Source organism: Sorex araneus, chromosome 10, assembly GCF_027595985.1.
Source record: "Sorex araneus isolate mSorAra2 chromosome 10, mSorAra2.pri, whole genome shotgun sequence".
Taxonomy (NCBI): Eukaryota; Metazoa; Chordata; class Mammalia; order Eulipotyphla; family Soricidae; genus Sorex; species Sorex araneus.
In genome coordinates, this window is record NC_073311.1 from 40469494 (window position 1) to 40485165 (window position 15672).

At 40.2% G+C, this 15672-nt stretch overlaps 1 protein-coding gene across 1 annotated transcript in view; it reads left to right on the top strand.

The window, feature by feature from the left end:
* APAF1 (apoptotic peptidase activating factor 1) overlaps positions 1–15672 on the top strand; it is a 100863-nt gene that overhangs the window by 38257 nt on the left and 46934 nt on the right. Inside the window, exons 16-17 of the mRNA XM_055118259.1 lie at positions 1980–2105; positions 13538–13699. Coding sequence (XP_054974234.1) covers positions 1980–2105; positions 13538–13699 — 288 coding nt within the window. The remainder of the gene's footprint in view (positions 1–1979; positions 2106–13537; positions 13700–15672) is intronic.

Sequence of the window (15672 nt, forward strand, 5' to 3'; positions counted from 1 at the left end):
CCCCACTTTTATATTTTAAAAAATTAATGTAGTCCCATTATCTTTGCTTCCACTTACTTGACCAATGTTGTTGTATCCTTAAAAAAGCCTCTAGCTTCCTCTTTGTAACTTAGGAATTCAGGTCTGATAGTGAAGTCTTTAATCCATTGTGATTCAACTTTTGTGCATGACCTTAGGAAGTAGTTAGTCTGAGTTCACTTTTTTTTGGCATGTGTCTGGCCTTTTTAATGTCACACCATCTTTGCAGTGGCAAATTATATTTTGGGCAGGCGTAAGTATAACACTTCAAACCCTGGTTTGATCCCTGGCACCACATGTGTTCCCCTGAGCACCACCAGGAATGATCCTTGAGCACAGAGCCACAAGTAAAGTAATCCCTGAACAATATAGGGTGTGGTTTCCCCTCACCTCACTTGAACAACAAAAACTAAAAGATCAGGACTTACTTCATTTAATAATCATTTCCAGAGAGCTTTTACCAAGGTTAGTTGAGCATATAAATTATTTCTTCTTTGATGTTTCATGTAGTTGTGAAAATCACTGCAAATGTTTATATCCATTTTAATTTATGTACCTCATCTTAGTTATATCTTAAAATATTAAAAAAGGGAGTATTGAAAGTATTAAAAAAAGGAGAGAGTAGGGGCTGGAGAGATAGCACATCGGGTAGGGCGTTTGCCTTGCACGCGGCCGACCCGGGTTCAAATCCCAGCATCCCATATGGTCCCCTGAGCACGGCCAGGGGTAATTCCTGAGTGCAGAGCCAGGAGTAACCCCTGTGCATCGCCAGGTGTGACCCAAAAAGCAAAAAAAAAAAAAAAAAAAAGGAGAGAGTATAGTAATGAATCCCTATGGTATTTATTCATTGTCTTGCTTCAATAATTATAAACATTTGGCAGTCTTTTTTCTCCTCCTCGCTCATTTTTTTCTGTTTTCAAAACTTTACAGCAAATTTCATATTAATTTATTTCACCTAAAATACTTTAGTGCTTTAGTGAGTCTTTGAAGTTTTTAAACATATTACCATTTTTTTATCATACCTAAGATAATAAACTAATTTTTTTTTTTTTACTTTCCCCCACTAGTCTTAAACATGTATTTTAACAAAGCATAATTTTATTGGGATCAGATATGAAGCTTCAAGTAGATTTTGGTTTTTATGTCTTTTATTCTCTAAAAATTCCCTTTCCTCTGCCTCTTTCCGAGACACCATTGATTGTTAGAGAAGTGAGTCATTTGTTCTGTAGAATAACCCACATTCTGGATTTAGCTTATTGCTTCCTTAGAAGCAATAAGCTAACTTGCTCTTCTAACCTCTATTATTATTTAACTTGCTCTTCTAACCTCTTGTCATATGTATTTTAAAAAAAATCTATCTTTGCTCTTCTTGTATTTTTTGAGTAATTTTTTAGAGTGCTAACAGGATTTATCCAGTTAATAGTTCAGGGTTTACATTGGGAAATCTTCAAAATGACCGTTTTTAGAATTGTATAACCTAGCACCTAAAATATTGCCTCTAGGGGTTACTGCATTATTATTATTTTTTTAAGGTAAATTTATTTCAACAGATACATATTCCTTCTTGGTTGGGGTGGTGGAGTGACCTTTATTTGGTGTCAGTCTTTTTTTTTTTTTTTTGCTTTTTGGGTCACACTTGGCAATGCACAGGGTTCACTCCTGGCTCTGCACTCAGGAATTACCCCTGGCAGTGCTCAGGGGACCATATGGGATGCTGGGAATCGAACCCGGGTCGGCTGCGTGCAAGGCAAACGCCCTACCCACTATGCTATCGCTCCAGCCCCGGTTACTGCATTATTAATCCACATCCACCTTTGTGTTTCACCCCTTTGTGTCACTGACTTGAATATCTTCCTATAAAAGGAAAAAACTTAAATAGGAGGGAAGGATAGACTTTATGTGATTTTTAACTTTTCCTGTTCAGCATTGGCTTTTAATTATCTTATTATCTTCTCAAATAGCTCTGGGATTTGAATCAAAAAGAATGTCGAAATACCTTGTTTGGCCATACAAATACAGTTAATCACTGCAGATTTTCACCCGATAATAAACTTTTGGCTAGTTGTTCAGCTGATGGAACATTAAAGGTATGTTTTCTTGTTCATAATTAAAGTGAATTGTAATTGTGTGTTCTTATGATTTGGTTAGGGAAATGGGTTTGTTTTCCGTATTTCTATAGAAAGAGCTTCTTTCAACATCCAGAAGAATATTTAATATTTTTTGTCATAATCATGTTTTATTAATGATTTATTGCCTTACGCTTTTAAGGTCTTATAATTTGAGTTTTTATTTTTTTTTTTATTTTATTTTATTTTTTTTTTTTTTTGCTTTTTTTTTTTGGGTCACACCTGGCGATGCACAGGGGTTACTCCTGGCTCTGCACTCAGGAATTTCCCCTGGCCGTGCTCAGGGGACCATATGGGATGCTGGGATTCGAACCTGGGTCGGCCGCGTGCAAGGCAAACACCCTACCCGCTGTGCTATTGCTCCAGCCCCTATAATTTGAGTTTTTAAATTTTAAGTATATATTCCATTTTAAGGCCCCATAAAATGTTTTTAGATCTTTAGGGGGAAATTTGTATAACTTTTTTTTAATCATTTGTTTATTCTACCTTTTATGTTATTGTCCTAATTTTGAGAAGTTACATGGAGCAAAACTTGGGATAAGCTTGGGGAAATGCCTCCTGAAATCTATAGTCCTAAAAAAACACCAAAATCTTTCTTTTAAAATTTTCTGCCTTCTCAGAAATATTAATTACACCTTAAAACAATCCTTTACCTATTCTTATTCTAGTCTCCAATTTGCTGAGTCTTCATTTTTCCTTTGACCTTAAGTCCTATCATTCTACACCACTTTATCTTTCTCTATCTCTTTGGTCACAACCTATGGTGCTCAGGGGTCTACTGAGATTAGATACTGGCAGTGCTCATGGTACTGGAGATTAAATCTGACTCAGTTGCATGCAAGACAGGCACCTTACCCACTGTACCTATCTCTCAGGCCCCTACTACCTCATCGCTTAATCTGTCTTTTCCACTTTCAGTTTATATTGTTTGACTGACTCAAGATGCACTGACCATCTCTTTTTATTCCTATACAATGCTGATCAACTAACTCCTTACCTCTTTCATCCCTGTCACTTTTAGTTTGAACGCAAAGCACCATGTTAGGACTGGAATAATGGTACATGGGGTAGGCTGGTTTCAATCACTGGCCCCACATACGGTCTCCTGAGCACCCCCAGAAATGATCCCTGAGCATAGGGGCCAGAGGAAGCTCTGAGCACCACTGGGAGTAGGCCCCCTTCCCACCCAAATAAGTAAAGCAAAACAGAAAAGTACCATGTTATTAATTGTGATAGATTCAAACTCTTCAAAACTCCTTTAAGGTTCTTACCATCTATCATTCTTCCATCTCCCTCCTGATTCATTTATTTTTTTCTGTTTTTTTTTTTTCTTTTTGGGTCACACCCGGCGATGCTCGGGGTTACTTCTTACTCTGCACTCAGAAATTACCCCTGGAAGTGCTCAGGAGACCATATGGGATGCTGGGAATTGAACCCGGGTCGGCCGCGTGCAAGGCGAATGCCCTACCCGCTGTACTATCACTCCAGCCCCTCTTTTTCTCTGTTATTAATTATATGTTCTGGCCAGGGTAATTTGGGGAACTTCAGCTATAGTTTTTATTAATTTTTTATTGGATTTGTTGGGGGGGGCAACAATTCACTTGAGCTGACTTGACTACCAGTCATGTGGTTTTTAATGACTCAGAACTTTTTGCAAAATCATTTTTCAGGAACTTTTCTCTTAAACACATATCTGTGGCCAATTAAGCACTGCTGGGGGTGCTCAGGAGACCATATGTGGTTCCAGGGATAGAACCCAAGTCAGTCGAATACTCCTATGCACATGCATCTATGTATCTATATCTCATATAGATAGAAGCTACTATGTATTCTGCTTTCACTTGCATCTTTTTTTTTTTTCTTTTTGGGTCACACCTGGCTATGCAAGGGGTTACTCCTGGCTCTGCACTCAGGAATTACTCCTGGCGGTGCTCAGGGGACCATATGGGATGCTGGGAATCGAACCCGGCTCGGCCGCATGCAGGGTAAACACCCTACCCGCTGTGCTATTGCTCCAGCCCCTTTCACTTGCAACTGTTTTGAACAACTCATTTCCAGAATCTTTTTCCTTGATAAGGTCAAATAAAGATTAAGGATCTGCAGAGACTTTCTTGTCTTTCCTCTTCCTCTATATCTCTGAAGATTATCATACACACAACCACTCAATAAATTTTCTTGCGTGTCTTTTTATGAGAAATACTTAAATCCTAGATACTCTGTCTAGATTGTGTAGAGAGTGAGATTTATTTTTTATTTATTTATTTTTTAAATTATTTATTTTATTGAATCACCATGTGGAAAGTTACAAAGTTCTCAGGCTTATGTCTTGGTTATACAATGCTCGAACACCCGTCCCATCACCAGTGCCCATATTCCACCACCAAAAACCCCAGTATACCTCCCACCCCTCACCCCCCCACCCCCGCACCCCCCGCCTGCGTAGCTGATAAATTTCACTTCAGTTTCTCTTTACCTTGATTACATTCCATATTTCAACACAAAACTCACTATTGTTGTTGGAGTTTCCCCCAAAAAACCAGCCCTACTGACAAGGAAGCATTTGTTCCTAATTAGTTTTCCATTGCTGAGAATGATGAGATATGAAGTCGCGTGGCTGCAATAGCGACCGCACGGTTTAGGATTTCTGTCTTTTAGTATTTTAGTAGTTAAGTCCAGTGATATTTATATTAGACCTCTGGATCGTGGATGATCAGCAGCAAAGCGGCCGCACAAAAGTGTGGCCACCTGGGTCGAATCTCCGCAGAGCGTGAGCTGATATCGGCCCCGGCCAGAGACTGCCCAAGCGTCCCGCTGTTTCAAGTTCATAACACTTTTTTTTTTCTCCTTCCTGAGCCACCAAGTTCATACCTGCTTAATAGTCCTCATAATATGGCGGACGCCACACCGCTTCTCCCTGAAAAGTAAAAAAGAAATGAGAAAGAAGGATATTTCCTCTCCTCGGCTGGTGTGGGGCAATGGCTTAGTTCACAGTCTAGAGACATGGCTGCAAGCAATTGCTGGGACCAAAAGTAGTCTAGCTGGCCTCCGGATCGTGAATGAGCAGCAGAGAGGCGGCCGCACAAAAGTGTGGCCACCCGGGTCGAATCTCGGCGGAGCACACGCTGGTATCACCCCTGGCCCAAGACTGCGCACGCGTCCCGCTGTTTCAAGTTCATGAGTCTTTTTTTTTTTCCCTCCTTCCTGCGCCACCAAGTTCGTACCTGCTTAATAGTCCTCATAATATGGTGGACGCCACGCCAGAGAGTGAGATTTATTAATGCTTCTAATAACTCCTAAATTATGTAAGGTAAAGGATCTCTTGATGCTGATCCTGAGGTTGATTCTTTTTGATCTCTCTATACTCATTAAGGATAATTAATCACTGTCACTGTCACTGTCATCCCGTTGCTCATCGATTTGTTCGAGCGGGCACCAGTAACGTCCTTCATTGTGAGACTTGTTGTTACTGTTTCTGGCATATCCAATACGCCACAGGTAGCTTGCCAGGCTCTGCTCTGCGGACACGATATTCTCAGTAGCTTGCCAGGCTCTCCAAGAGGGGCGGAGAAATCAAACACGGGTCGGCTGCGTGAAAGGCAAACACCCTACCACTGTGCTATCGCTCAAGCCCAAGGATAATTAATATTTGTATAAATTATTTCCAAGGCATGTAGGAACCTTTTCTGGGTAGTCATCCTTTCTAGAATTTAGCTAACTCTTAATAGATACTGGGACTTTGATTAGGTAGATACTAGTTAAAACAGTTTTGACTTTTGTAACTCGCTGAAAATTTCAAATGTACATGGAATGCTCCACTTCAGAGGAGAGTTTTTCACCCCCTCATGGCATTCTTGGTCACAGAGGACTGGATCGCCTGCTATCTTCCCAACATGCATCATGACCTCTTCTTTCTTCTTCATTTATTTATTTATTTATTTATTGGAGAGGGACCTGGCTCTGTGCTCAGGGATCTCTCCTGGCTGACTTGAGAATCAGATGGGGTGCTGGGTTTCAAATCTGGGTCAGCTTCATGCAACTTCAATGCCTTGCCTGCTGTGCTATCACTCCGGTCCCCACAGCTCCTCTCTAGAAACTGTCTTTGTCTCTACATAGGTGAAGGCGGGTTTCTTGAGAGAATCTTTCTCTTTCATTGTTTTTTATTTTTTAAAATCAAGTATCTTTAGAAAACATTTTAAATTTTAAGCCAGGTTCTGGGATTGCATTGTATCATCTTACCCCAATGTTTATTACAAATTCTGTGCTGATTCCATTATTTTTAGTATTAGTCTGTACTAGGTTGCTAAATGTCCCAGAAAGCTTTGAAAACTAGCTGTTCATCTGTTCTACAGTGAGCTGTGAAATTCCAGGAACCCTCCTTTGCTGGCGAGTTAAGGCCTCTTTATCTATTTTTTTTTCTTCATCTATGTTTGATTTGTTGTATTCACACAGTGTCAGTTCCTGTTTCTTTTGTTGTATTTCTTTGTTGTATCAAACCCCCGTTGCTCACCCACCTATATTTCCTTTTTCAAATGATTCTCATTTGCCATTGGTTTTAATTCTTTCTCTTCTCAATTCTTTTTTTTTTTTTTGTTTTTGGGTCACACCCGGCGATGCACAGGGGTTACTCCTGGCTCTGCACTCAGGAGTCACCCCTGGCGGTGCTCAGGGGACCATATGGGATGCTGGGAATTGAACCTGGGTCGGCCACGTGCAAGGCAAACGCCCTACCCCACTGTGCTATTGCTCCAGCCCCTCTCTTCTCAATTCTAATGGTGTGAAGAATAACTGTTCCTCAACCATTCAGCCTTGACTTCCCACCTCCATCACCTTTCTCATTCCAGTTCATATAGTTCCATGGTTTCATATTTCCTGTGAGTGACTTTCAGATGTGTTATCTCCAGTCCTCTGTTCTGTGTCTGTCCTGTGTCCCTAAATGCCTGTGAGTTGTTGTCACTTAGATAATAAAACTTGCCTCAAACGTTGGGTGTTCTAAACCAAACTAAGTCCCTTTTCTTTGTAAACTTGACACACTTTTTTATGGTTCCTATAATTTTTGACTGATGAGATCAGTGATAACCAGTTTTTTTTGATCACAGTTGAGTCATGAAGTAGAATTTTTTTCTTTTCTCATACAACTTTAAAAATAATTATTTAATTTTTTTATTGAATCACTGTGAGGTACAGTTACAAAGCTTTCAAATTTGAGTTTCAGTCATACAATGATCGAACACCCCTCCACCAGTGCACATCTTCCATGATCAGTGTCTCCAGTTTCTTTCTTCCACCATCCCACCTCTCTCCCTGCCTGTATGGCAGACAATTTCCCTCTTACTCTCTCTCTACTTTTGGGCATTATGGTTTACAATACAGATACTGAGAGGCCATCATGTTTGGTCCATTATCTACCTTCAGTACACAGCTCCGATCACTAGCGATCCTTCCAACCATCAGTGGCTTAGTGATCCCTTTTCTATCCCAGCTGCCTTCTCCCTCACTTCATGAGGCAGGTTTCTAACCATGAAGCAGTGTTCCTGGCCCTTATCTCTACTGTCCTTGAGTGTTAATCACATATTATGTTATATTATTTTCCACAAATGAGTGCGGTCATTCTATGTCCGTCCCTTTCTGATTCATTTCAGTTAGCATGATACTCTCCATGTCCATCCACTTATAAGCAAATTTCATGTCTTATCTTTCGTAATAGGTGCATAGTATTCCATTGTGTAGATGTACCAAAGTTTCTTTCTTTTTTTTTTTTTTTTTTGCTTTTTGGGTCACATCCGGTGATGCACAGGGGTTATTCCTGGCTCATGCACTCAGGAATTACTCCTGGTGGTGCTCGGAGGACCATATGGGATGCTGGGAATCGAACCCAGGTCGGCCGCATGCAAGGCATGCAAGCCCTAGCCGCTTTGCTATTGCTCCAGCCCCCGAAGTTTCTTTAATTAGTCTTGTGTTCTTGGGCACATGGGTTGTATCAGATTCTGGCTATTACGAACAATGTTGCAATGAACATACAAGTGCAGATGTCACTTATACTGTGCTTTTTTGCACCCCCAGGATATATAACCAGAAGTGGTATTGCTGGTTCATATGAAAGCACAATTTCTAGTTTTTTAAGGAATGCCCATATTGTTTTCCAGAAAGGCTGGGCCAGTTGGCATTCCCACCAACAATGAAAGAGAGTATCTTTCTCCCCACATTCGCACCAAACTGGTTGTTCTTGTTTTTTTTGTTGTGTGCCAGTCTTGTGGTGTGAGATGGTATCTCGTTGTTTTGATTTGCATCTCTCTGTTGATTAGTGATGTAGAGCATTTTTTCATGTGCCTTTTGGCCATTTGTATTTCTTTTTTGAGGAAGTTTCTATTAATTTCTTCTCCCATTTTTTGATGGGGTTGGAGATTTTTTCTTGTACAGTTTTAATGCCTTGTATAGCCTGGATAGTAACCCATTATCTGAGGGGTATTGTGTAAATAATTTTTCCCATTCCATGGGTTCTCCCTGTATTTTGGTCACAGTTTCTTTTGAAGTGCAGAAGCTTCTTAGTTTAATATAGTCCCATTTGCTTATATTTGTTTCCACTTGCTTGGTCAGTGGTGTTTCATCTTTTTTTTTTTTTTTTTTTTTTTTTTTTTTTTTTTTTTTTAGTGGTGTTTCATCCTTAAAGATGCCTTTAGTTTCAGTGTCATGGAGGGTTCTGCCTACATTTCCCTCCATGTGCTTTATGGATTCAGATCTGATATTGAGGTCTTTAATCCACTTTGATCTGACTTTTGTGCCTGGTGTTAGACAGAGATATGAATTCATTTTATTTTTCAGATAGCTGTCCAGTTTTCCCAGCACCACTTGCTGAAGAGACTTTTCTTGTTCCACTTCACATTCCTTGCTCCTTTATCACATATTAAGTGATCATGTATCTGAGAGTCTATGACAGAATATTCAGCTCTGTTCCATTGGTCTGCGGGTCAGTTTCTATTGCAATACCATGCTGTTTTAATTACTACTACTTTGTAGTACAGTTTGAAGTTGGGAAGGTGATGCCACTCATCTTCTTTTTCCCAAGAATTGCTTTAGCTATTCATGCAGGTTTATTGTTCCATGTGAATTTCAGGAGTGTTTTGCCTATTTCTTTGAAGAATGTCATGGGTATCCTTCCTTATAGGGACCACATTAAATCTGTATAATGCTTTGGGGAATATTGCCATTCTCCCAATTCATCTCATACAACTTTTTGCTTTCCTTGAGATTAAAAATTAACACATTAAATATTTAAATATTAAAACCTTTGTGTATTTCTAGGTTTTTTTTGGGGGGGCTGGGGATGGGGGACGAGAGTGGGAAGAAGTACCAAAATTTGAAGCCAGGGTCTCAGGCATATGACATTGTGGTATCCTACCTTTGAGTTACACCCCTTATTTGCTTATTTTCAAGTCTCTTTATCTATAATTCATCTTTAGACTGTTTAAATAGCTTCTTAAATTATCTGAGCTGCCTGGTGTTTTTTTGTTGTTGTTGTTGTTTTGTTTTGTTTTCTTGAAGTTAACTTTCTTGGAGGTTTCTATCTTGCTCATTCTGAGATTCCTTTCGATTTTTTTCCCCTGGGCTTAACTGTTGTTTCCTAGATTTCTTTTCTTTGTTGGTTTATTCTTGCAGTATGGAGTAGTCTCCTCTAGCTTCATAGGAAAGAATCTGTAGGAGGTAGAATTTCGAGAGCTTGCCTCTGGAAAGGTAATTTTTGTTCTTAATTTGTAATTTTTCCTGCACACATCCTTTTATTGGGAATACCCAGTGCAATACTTTCTGCTCTTTTTAGGAGTTCTGTGGTGTGAATTTGACTTAGCCAACAATGGGCTTAGGTTCATTTTTTGGACAAAGCACCTTACCACTTTTCTTTCTGCCTTCTGACCTTTACAATTTTGTTGTAAGTTGTTCCTCTGTTTTCCTTGTGAATTATTCCTGGAAAGAATATTTTTCTTTACTAGTGTTGCTTGGTTTTAGGAAGAGATGAAAATGAATGTATATATTTCTTTCATTAACATCATTGTCTATATTATCTATGCTTGAAAGGTGGGATAATCTCATCTTTTCTTTTTTTCATAAAATATGTTTCTCTCTCATTTATTGAGTGTATATTCTGTGCCAGAATACTGTGTGAGGTATTTGGGCTTTCAACACTTCAGAATTAGAAGTATACATTTCTTGGCCTGACGTCTGTAGAGGGTGTTCTGAAAGTGGTGGGGCTCCACCCGGAGGTGTACAGAAATCCAAACCACACCCAGACAGAACATGTCCTTTTTTCAGTGTTTTACTCCCCCAGTTTCTACCTTGGTTTATGCTAATCCCTGAGCCTTCATGCTCAGACTTAAGAATGTTACTCCTATCTTTCTGGTGTGGGATTCTATCCATTTGAAGATAATGTAGATAAGTGCTCCACCTAGACAGCCATTTAGGGTGTGGCATTTCCACTTTGCCGTATCTTTCCTCTCCTGTGATGCATCTGGCATATGTCGAGTTAGAGCCAGTTAGGTGCTTCTCTTGTCCACTTGACTGACCTCTCAGTCCCCTGAGAGTAGTATCTATCTCTGATTCACATATAGGGTCTCAGAGTGATTAGTTAAAATATGTTAAAGATAATAAAGCTGTAGATAAACTTCTCCAAGTACAAGAGAAAAAGGGGGAAAAAAAAGACTTCCAATGGTCTTCAGAGACAGGATTTTGATTTCATGTGTGAGTAGCAGGATGTGTTTCTAGAGCACAGAGTCCGAATAGCAGGGGACAAACGTGACTGCCCCTTGGTGAGAACTGCTGTGTGCTAGTGGCAGCTTTCTCACTGTGCTGCTATTGAGCTGCTGTGCACAGATACAGAGACACATAGCACGCAGAGGTCCTGCAAAATGCTGTTGGATAGCAGCATTTCAAGGTCAGAGTCTTCTGAAGCTTTTCTCTTTGAGAGAATGAAGAACTGTAAAATTATTTACTGTCCCAAAGAGCTCTGTAATCTTCTAAGTGTTTTGAGGGTATTGTATTGACAAGCTTGCATTGTTTTTTCTTTTTGGGTCACACCCAGCGATGCACAGGGGTTACTCCTGGCTCATGTACTCAGGAATTACTCCTGGCGGTGCTCGGGGGACCATATAGGATGCTGGGAATTGAACCCGGGTTGGCCGCATGTAAGGCAAACGCCCTACCCGCTGTGCTATCACTCCAGCCCAAGCTTGCATTATTTTTTTAAAGGCTCTAATTATATCGTTTCAAGATTTGAGGTTTGTCTAAAGACCGATGCTTTTAAAAATATTCTTATTATTTTTGTTTTTTGAGCTACACCTAGCAGATGCTCAGGGGTTACACCTGATTCTGCTTAGGGATCACTCCTGGAACTGCTGGAGGACCATATGTGATGCCAGGGATCAAACCTGGATCAGCTGTGTGCAAGGAAAACATCCTGCACACTGTGTTATCTCCCTGGCCCCTAAAACTGATGTTTAAACCACACAAGGATGAGGGTTCCCTTGGGCCAACGGTACAGCACAGTATTGAACTGGTATTTACCCGATTCTCTCATATATGGAATTTCTTCATTCCAGAGATAGGAGTTGAAGTCAGGTTCGGATGTGGTAGGTTTGACAGATGTATTGAAACTGGTTTATCCATTTTCTTGCCTCTAGGCAATGATTATTATTATTATTTTTTTTAATTTATTTATTTTTAATTAGAGAATCACCGTGAGGGTACAGTTACAGATTTATACACTTTTGTGCTTATACTTCCCTCATACAAAGTTTGGAACCCATCCCTTCACCAGTGCCCATTCTCCACCACCCGTAAACCCAGTGTCCCTCCCACCCTCCCCAATCCCATCTCCCCCCCACCCCACCCTGCCACTGTGGCAAGGCATTCCCTTCTGTTTTCTCTCTCTAATTAGCTGTTGTGGTTTGCAATAAAGGTGTTGAGTGGCCGCTGTGCTCAGTCTCTAGCCCTCATTCAGCCCGCAACTCCCTTCCCCCACATGGCCTTCGACTACAATGTAGTTGGTGATCGCTTCTCTGAGTTGACCTTTCCCCGGAACGTGAGGCCAGCCTCGAAGCCATGGAGTCAACCTCCTGGTACTTATTTCTACAGTTCTTGAGTGTTAGTCTCCCACTCTGTTATTCTATATACCATAGATGAGTGCAATCTTTCTATGTCTGTCTCTCTCTTTCTGACTCATTTCACTCAGCATGAAACTTTTCATGCCCATCCACTTGACTACAAAATTCTTGACCTCCTTTTTTCTAACAGCTGCATAGTATTCCATTGTATAATGTACCAAAGTTTCCTCAACCAGTCATCCGTTCTGGGGCATTCGGGTTTTTTCCAGATTCTGGCTATTGTAAACAGTGCAGGCAATGATTATTTTATTCATATTAAAAGGGAAACGATATTCTCATATTCTCATGGATATTACTAAAGTGTCTCATATTTATATTGGGATTTTTTTTTCTCTTTAGCATCATGGAAGGAAGTCTTCTCTGCATTAACTATTTATGTAGGTGTTGCATGGGGGGAGAGGTCCTGGTTTTGGTCTTCTGTTTTTTCTTTCTATCTCTCTAAGGAACAGGTGGTCTCTGTAAACCTCAGAGAAATTAGAAAGATGGGCGCCTGGCTACATTTCTACCTGGTCCTCTGCTTTGGAAGCTGGTTACTGCCTGAACAGCAGCGTTTCTGATGCTCGTCCTTCTCCACCCTCGGTGGTTTGGACATGGCAACCATTCTGACTCTGAGGCGGGGACCCTGAAGGCCTCTAGGAGTGAATCTTCTTGAGCACAAGTTACTTTCATGCTGCTCTCGCAGCTGTGCTGGGGAGTGAGTGGGGATTTGTGTCATCATTTCAGTTCCCATTGTTGTCTATCCTGGTGTGGCTTCACCAAACATACAAAAGATCCTTGTTGTATTTTTTCCCCAAGGATTTTCTTATATATTCTGAATGCTCTGCTCTCAGTTATACCTTATCTGGAGTTGGGTCCCGTGTGTGTGTCCAGACAATGCATGGTGTGAAGGCAGCTTCATGCTTGGGGCAGCAGAGGGCAGCAGTGGCAAGTCAGGAATCTCTTCTTTCTCTTTAAGTCTTCTTGTCTGTAGTGTTCTCCACATTGTGCAGAGGTCTTTTTAATATTTTATTCTAAATTTTATTCTAAATCTGCAGTATAAATTTTGGGCATTTTTCTATTTTGTTTTCCTTTTTAGGGAGGTGTCGAATGAAATAGGAGTGATTAATTTAAAAGTTAGAATCATGAAAAGACAAACATCATTCATTAGATGAAGTAAATAGTTTTGTGTGACAGATAACCAGGAGGGTGTCTTTTTGAAATTAATGTAAAATTAATTTTTTTCCCCTGAATGTTTGCAATTTGAAGTTTTGGGACGTGAAATCGGCAAATGAGAGCAAAAGCATTAATGTGAAGCAGTTCTTCCTGAATTCACAAGGGCCTCAAGAAGACATGGAGGTGATAGTGAAATGTTGTTCATGGTCAGCTGACGGTGCTAAAATCATGGTGGCAGCAAAAAATAAAATCTTTGTAAGTATTATATTTTATTTAATTTTGGTTTGGGGTCCACACCTGGCAATGTTTAGGGTTTACTCCTGGCTCTGCACACTCAGGGATCACTCCTGGTGGACTGGGGGGACCATAAGAGATGCTATGAAATCAACCCAGGTCTGCTGCATGCAAGGTAGACACCCTATTCACTGTTCCCTTTCTCAGGCCCCTAACTATTTAAAAAAGACCAATTTAAGTGCTGGGGATATGTCTCAGTGAGATAGCACTTGTCTTGCACATTTGAGATTCTAAATTTAATCCTCAGGACTGTAAAAAGTAAAATTTAGTTGAATTAAAAAAAAAAACACACCAACTTCTGTAGATTTTTACCTTACATACAGTTAATTGATAAAGCTAGATGAATTATTTTGGGCAGGATTCCCTAGCTCATAGTTCGCAAAACTGCTCCCGGGGATGTTTGTGGGCTTTATGAGAAAAGATCTTGGTGTTCATTCAGGTTTGGGAAATCTTATGTCTCGTTTTCCCTCAGTAGAGCTCTGCTCAGTGTGCACTAACATATATAACGTCTTAAGAAGTTTTATAATACAGGGCTGGAGCTGTAGAACAGCAGGTAGGACGCTTGCCTTGCATGCAGCTGACCCAGTTTTGCTACCTGGCACCTCTTATGGTCCCCTGAGATTCACTAGTCGTGATCCTTGAGCAAAGAGCCAGGAATAAGCCCTGAGCATAGCTGGGTGTGGTCCCAAAACAAAACAAAAACAACAAAGAATTCTTAAAATACAGAAGCTACATGTTTAGTTCCCTGTTTTCCAGATGTATTTCAAACCTGGGATTCTTTCTGCATCTGTCAAATACATTGTTTTACGACATTGATTCGGGTTATTTTCGAAGTGTTTTGTTACCCTAAAATTCTATGATTTCATGATTGCTAGTGTCAGATACTTGTCAATGATGGGACAAGACTAAAATTTCAGTGAAGTAAATGAGGAAAATATGCAAAGATAGTAAATGTCAGGAAACGCCTTCCTTTTTTCCCCTTTCAAATCTAGTGGTAATTTATATTTGTTATATTCAGTTCTTTCATATATAAGGTCCTTGATAACAGTATGCAGCAGATAGAAATTTTTTTTTTTTTTTTTTGCTTTTTGGGTCACACCCAGCGATGCTCAGGGTTTACTCCTGGCTCTGCACTCAGGAATTACTCCTGGCAGTGCTTGGGGGACCATATGGGATGCCGGGGATCGAACCCGGGTCGGCCGCGTGCAAGGCAAACGCCCTACCCGCTGTGCTATCGCTCCGGCCCCCTGTGCTATCGCTCCGGCCCCAGAAAATTTTAATAATCCTATGATAATGAGAAAATAGATTCAAAGAACCAGAAAATTTGTACAGTTATACCATGATTTGGAGAGCCAACTTTTGACTTATAATTCACTGATATTTCATTATATTATTTGTTTTAAAAGACTTGACTGAGAGATAATGCAATTAAGATGTTTTAGCTTAATTGAGGTATAATTAACAGATAAAACTTAAGATACTTGAAGTGTCGGATGTGATGGGTTGGTGACTTGATATTCATATTTGTTGTAGAAGACACCGCCCACCTCCCCACCCTGGGAGTTAATTAAAGTATCAGTCACCTCACGTTTTTATAATTTTAATAACTTTAATAATCTGTAGATAAGCTCTATATTTTATCATGCTAGAATAAAGCTACCATACGCTCATCCTTAACTATGTGTAATATTAATTTCTTTTTCTTTTTAACTTTTAGGCTACGTAGTAGTGCTTGGGGGCCAGTCTGGCAGTAGTTAGGGGATCTTGAGGTGCCTGAGATCAAACCTGAGTCTCCTGTATGCAAAACATGTATTCTGTCTAACCCTTTGAGCCCTCTCCCCACTTAAAAAATTCAGTTACTTACTCTTTGGTCTCTCCATGCTTCTCTTACTTTTTTCCAGTTCAGCTTGTATTTTTTCCCCTATCCCACTCCT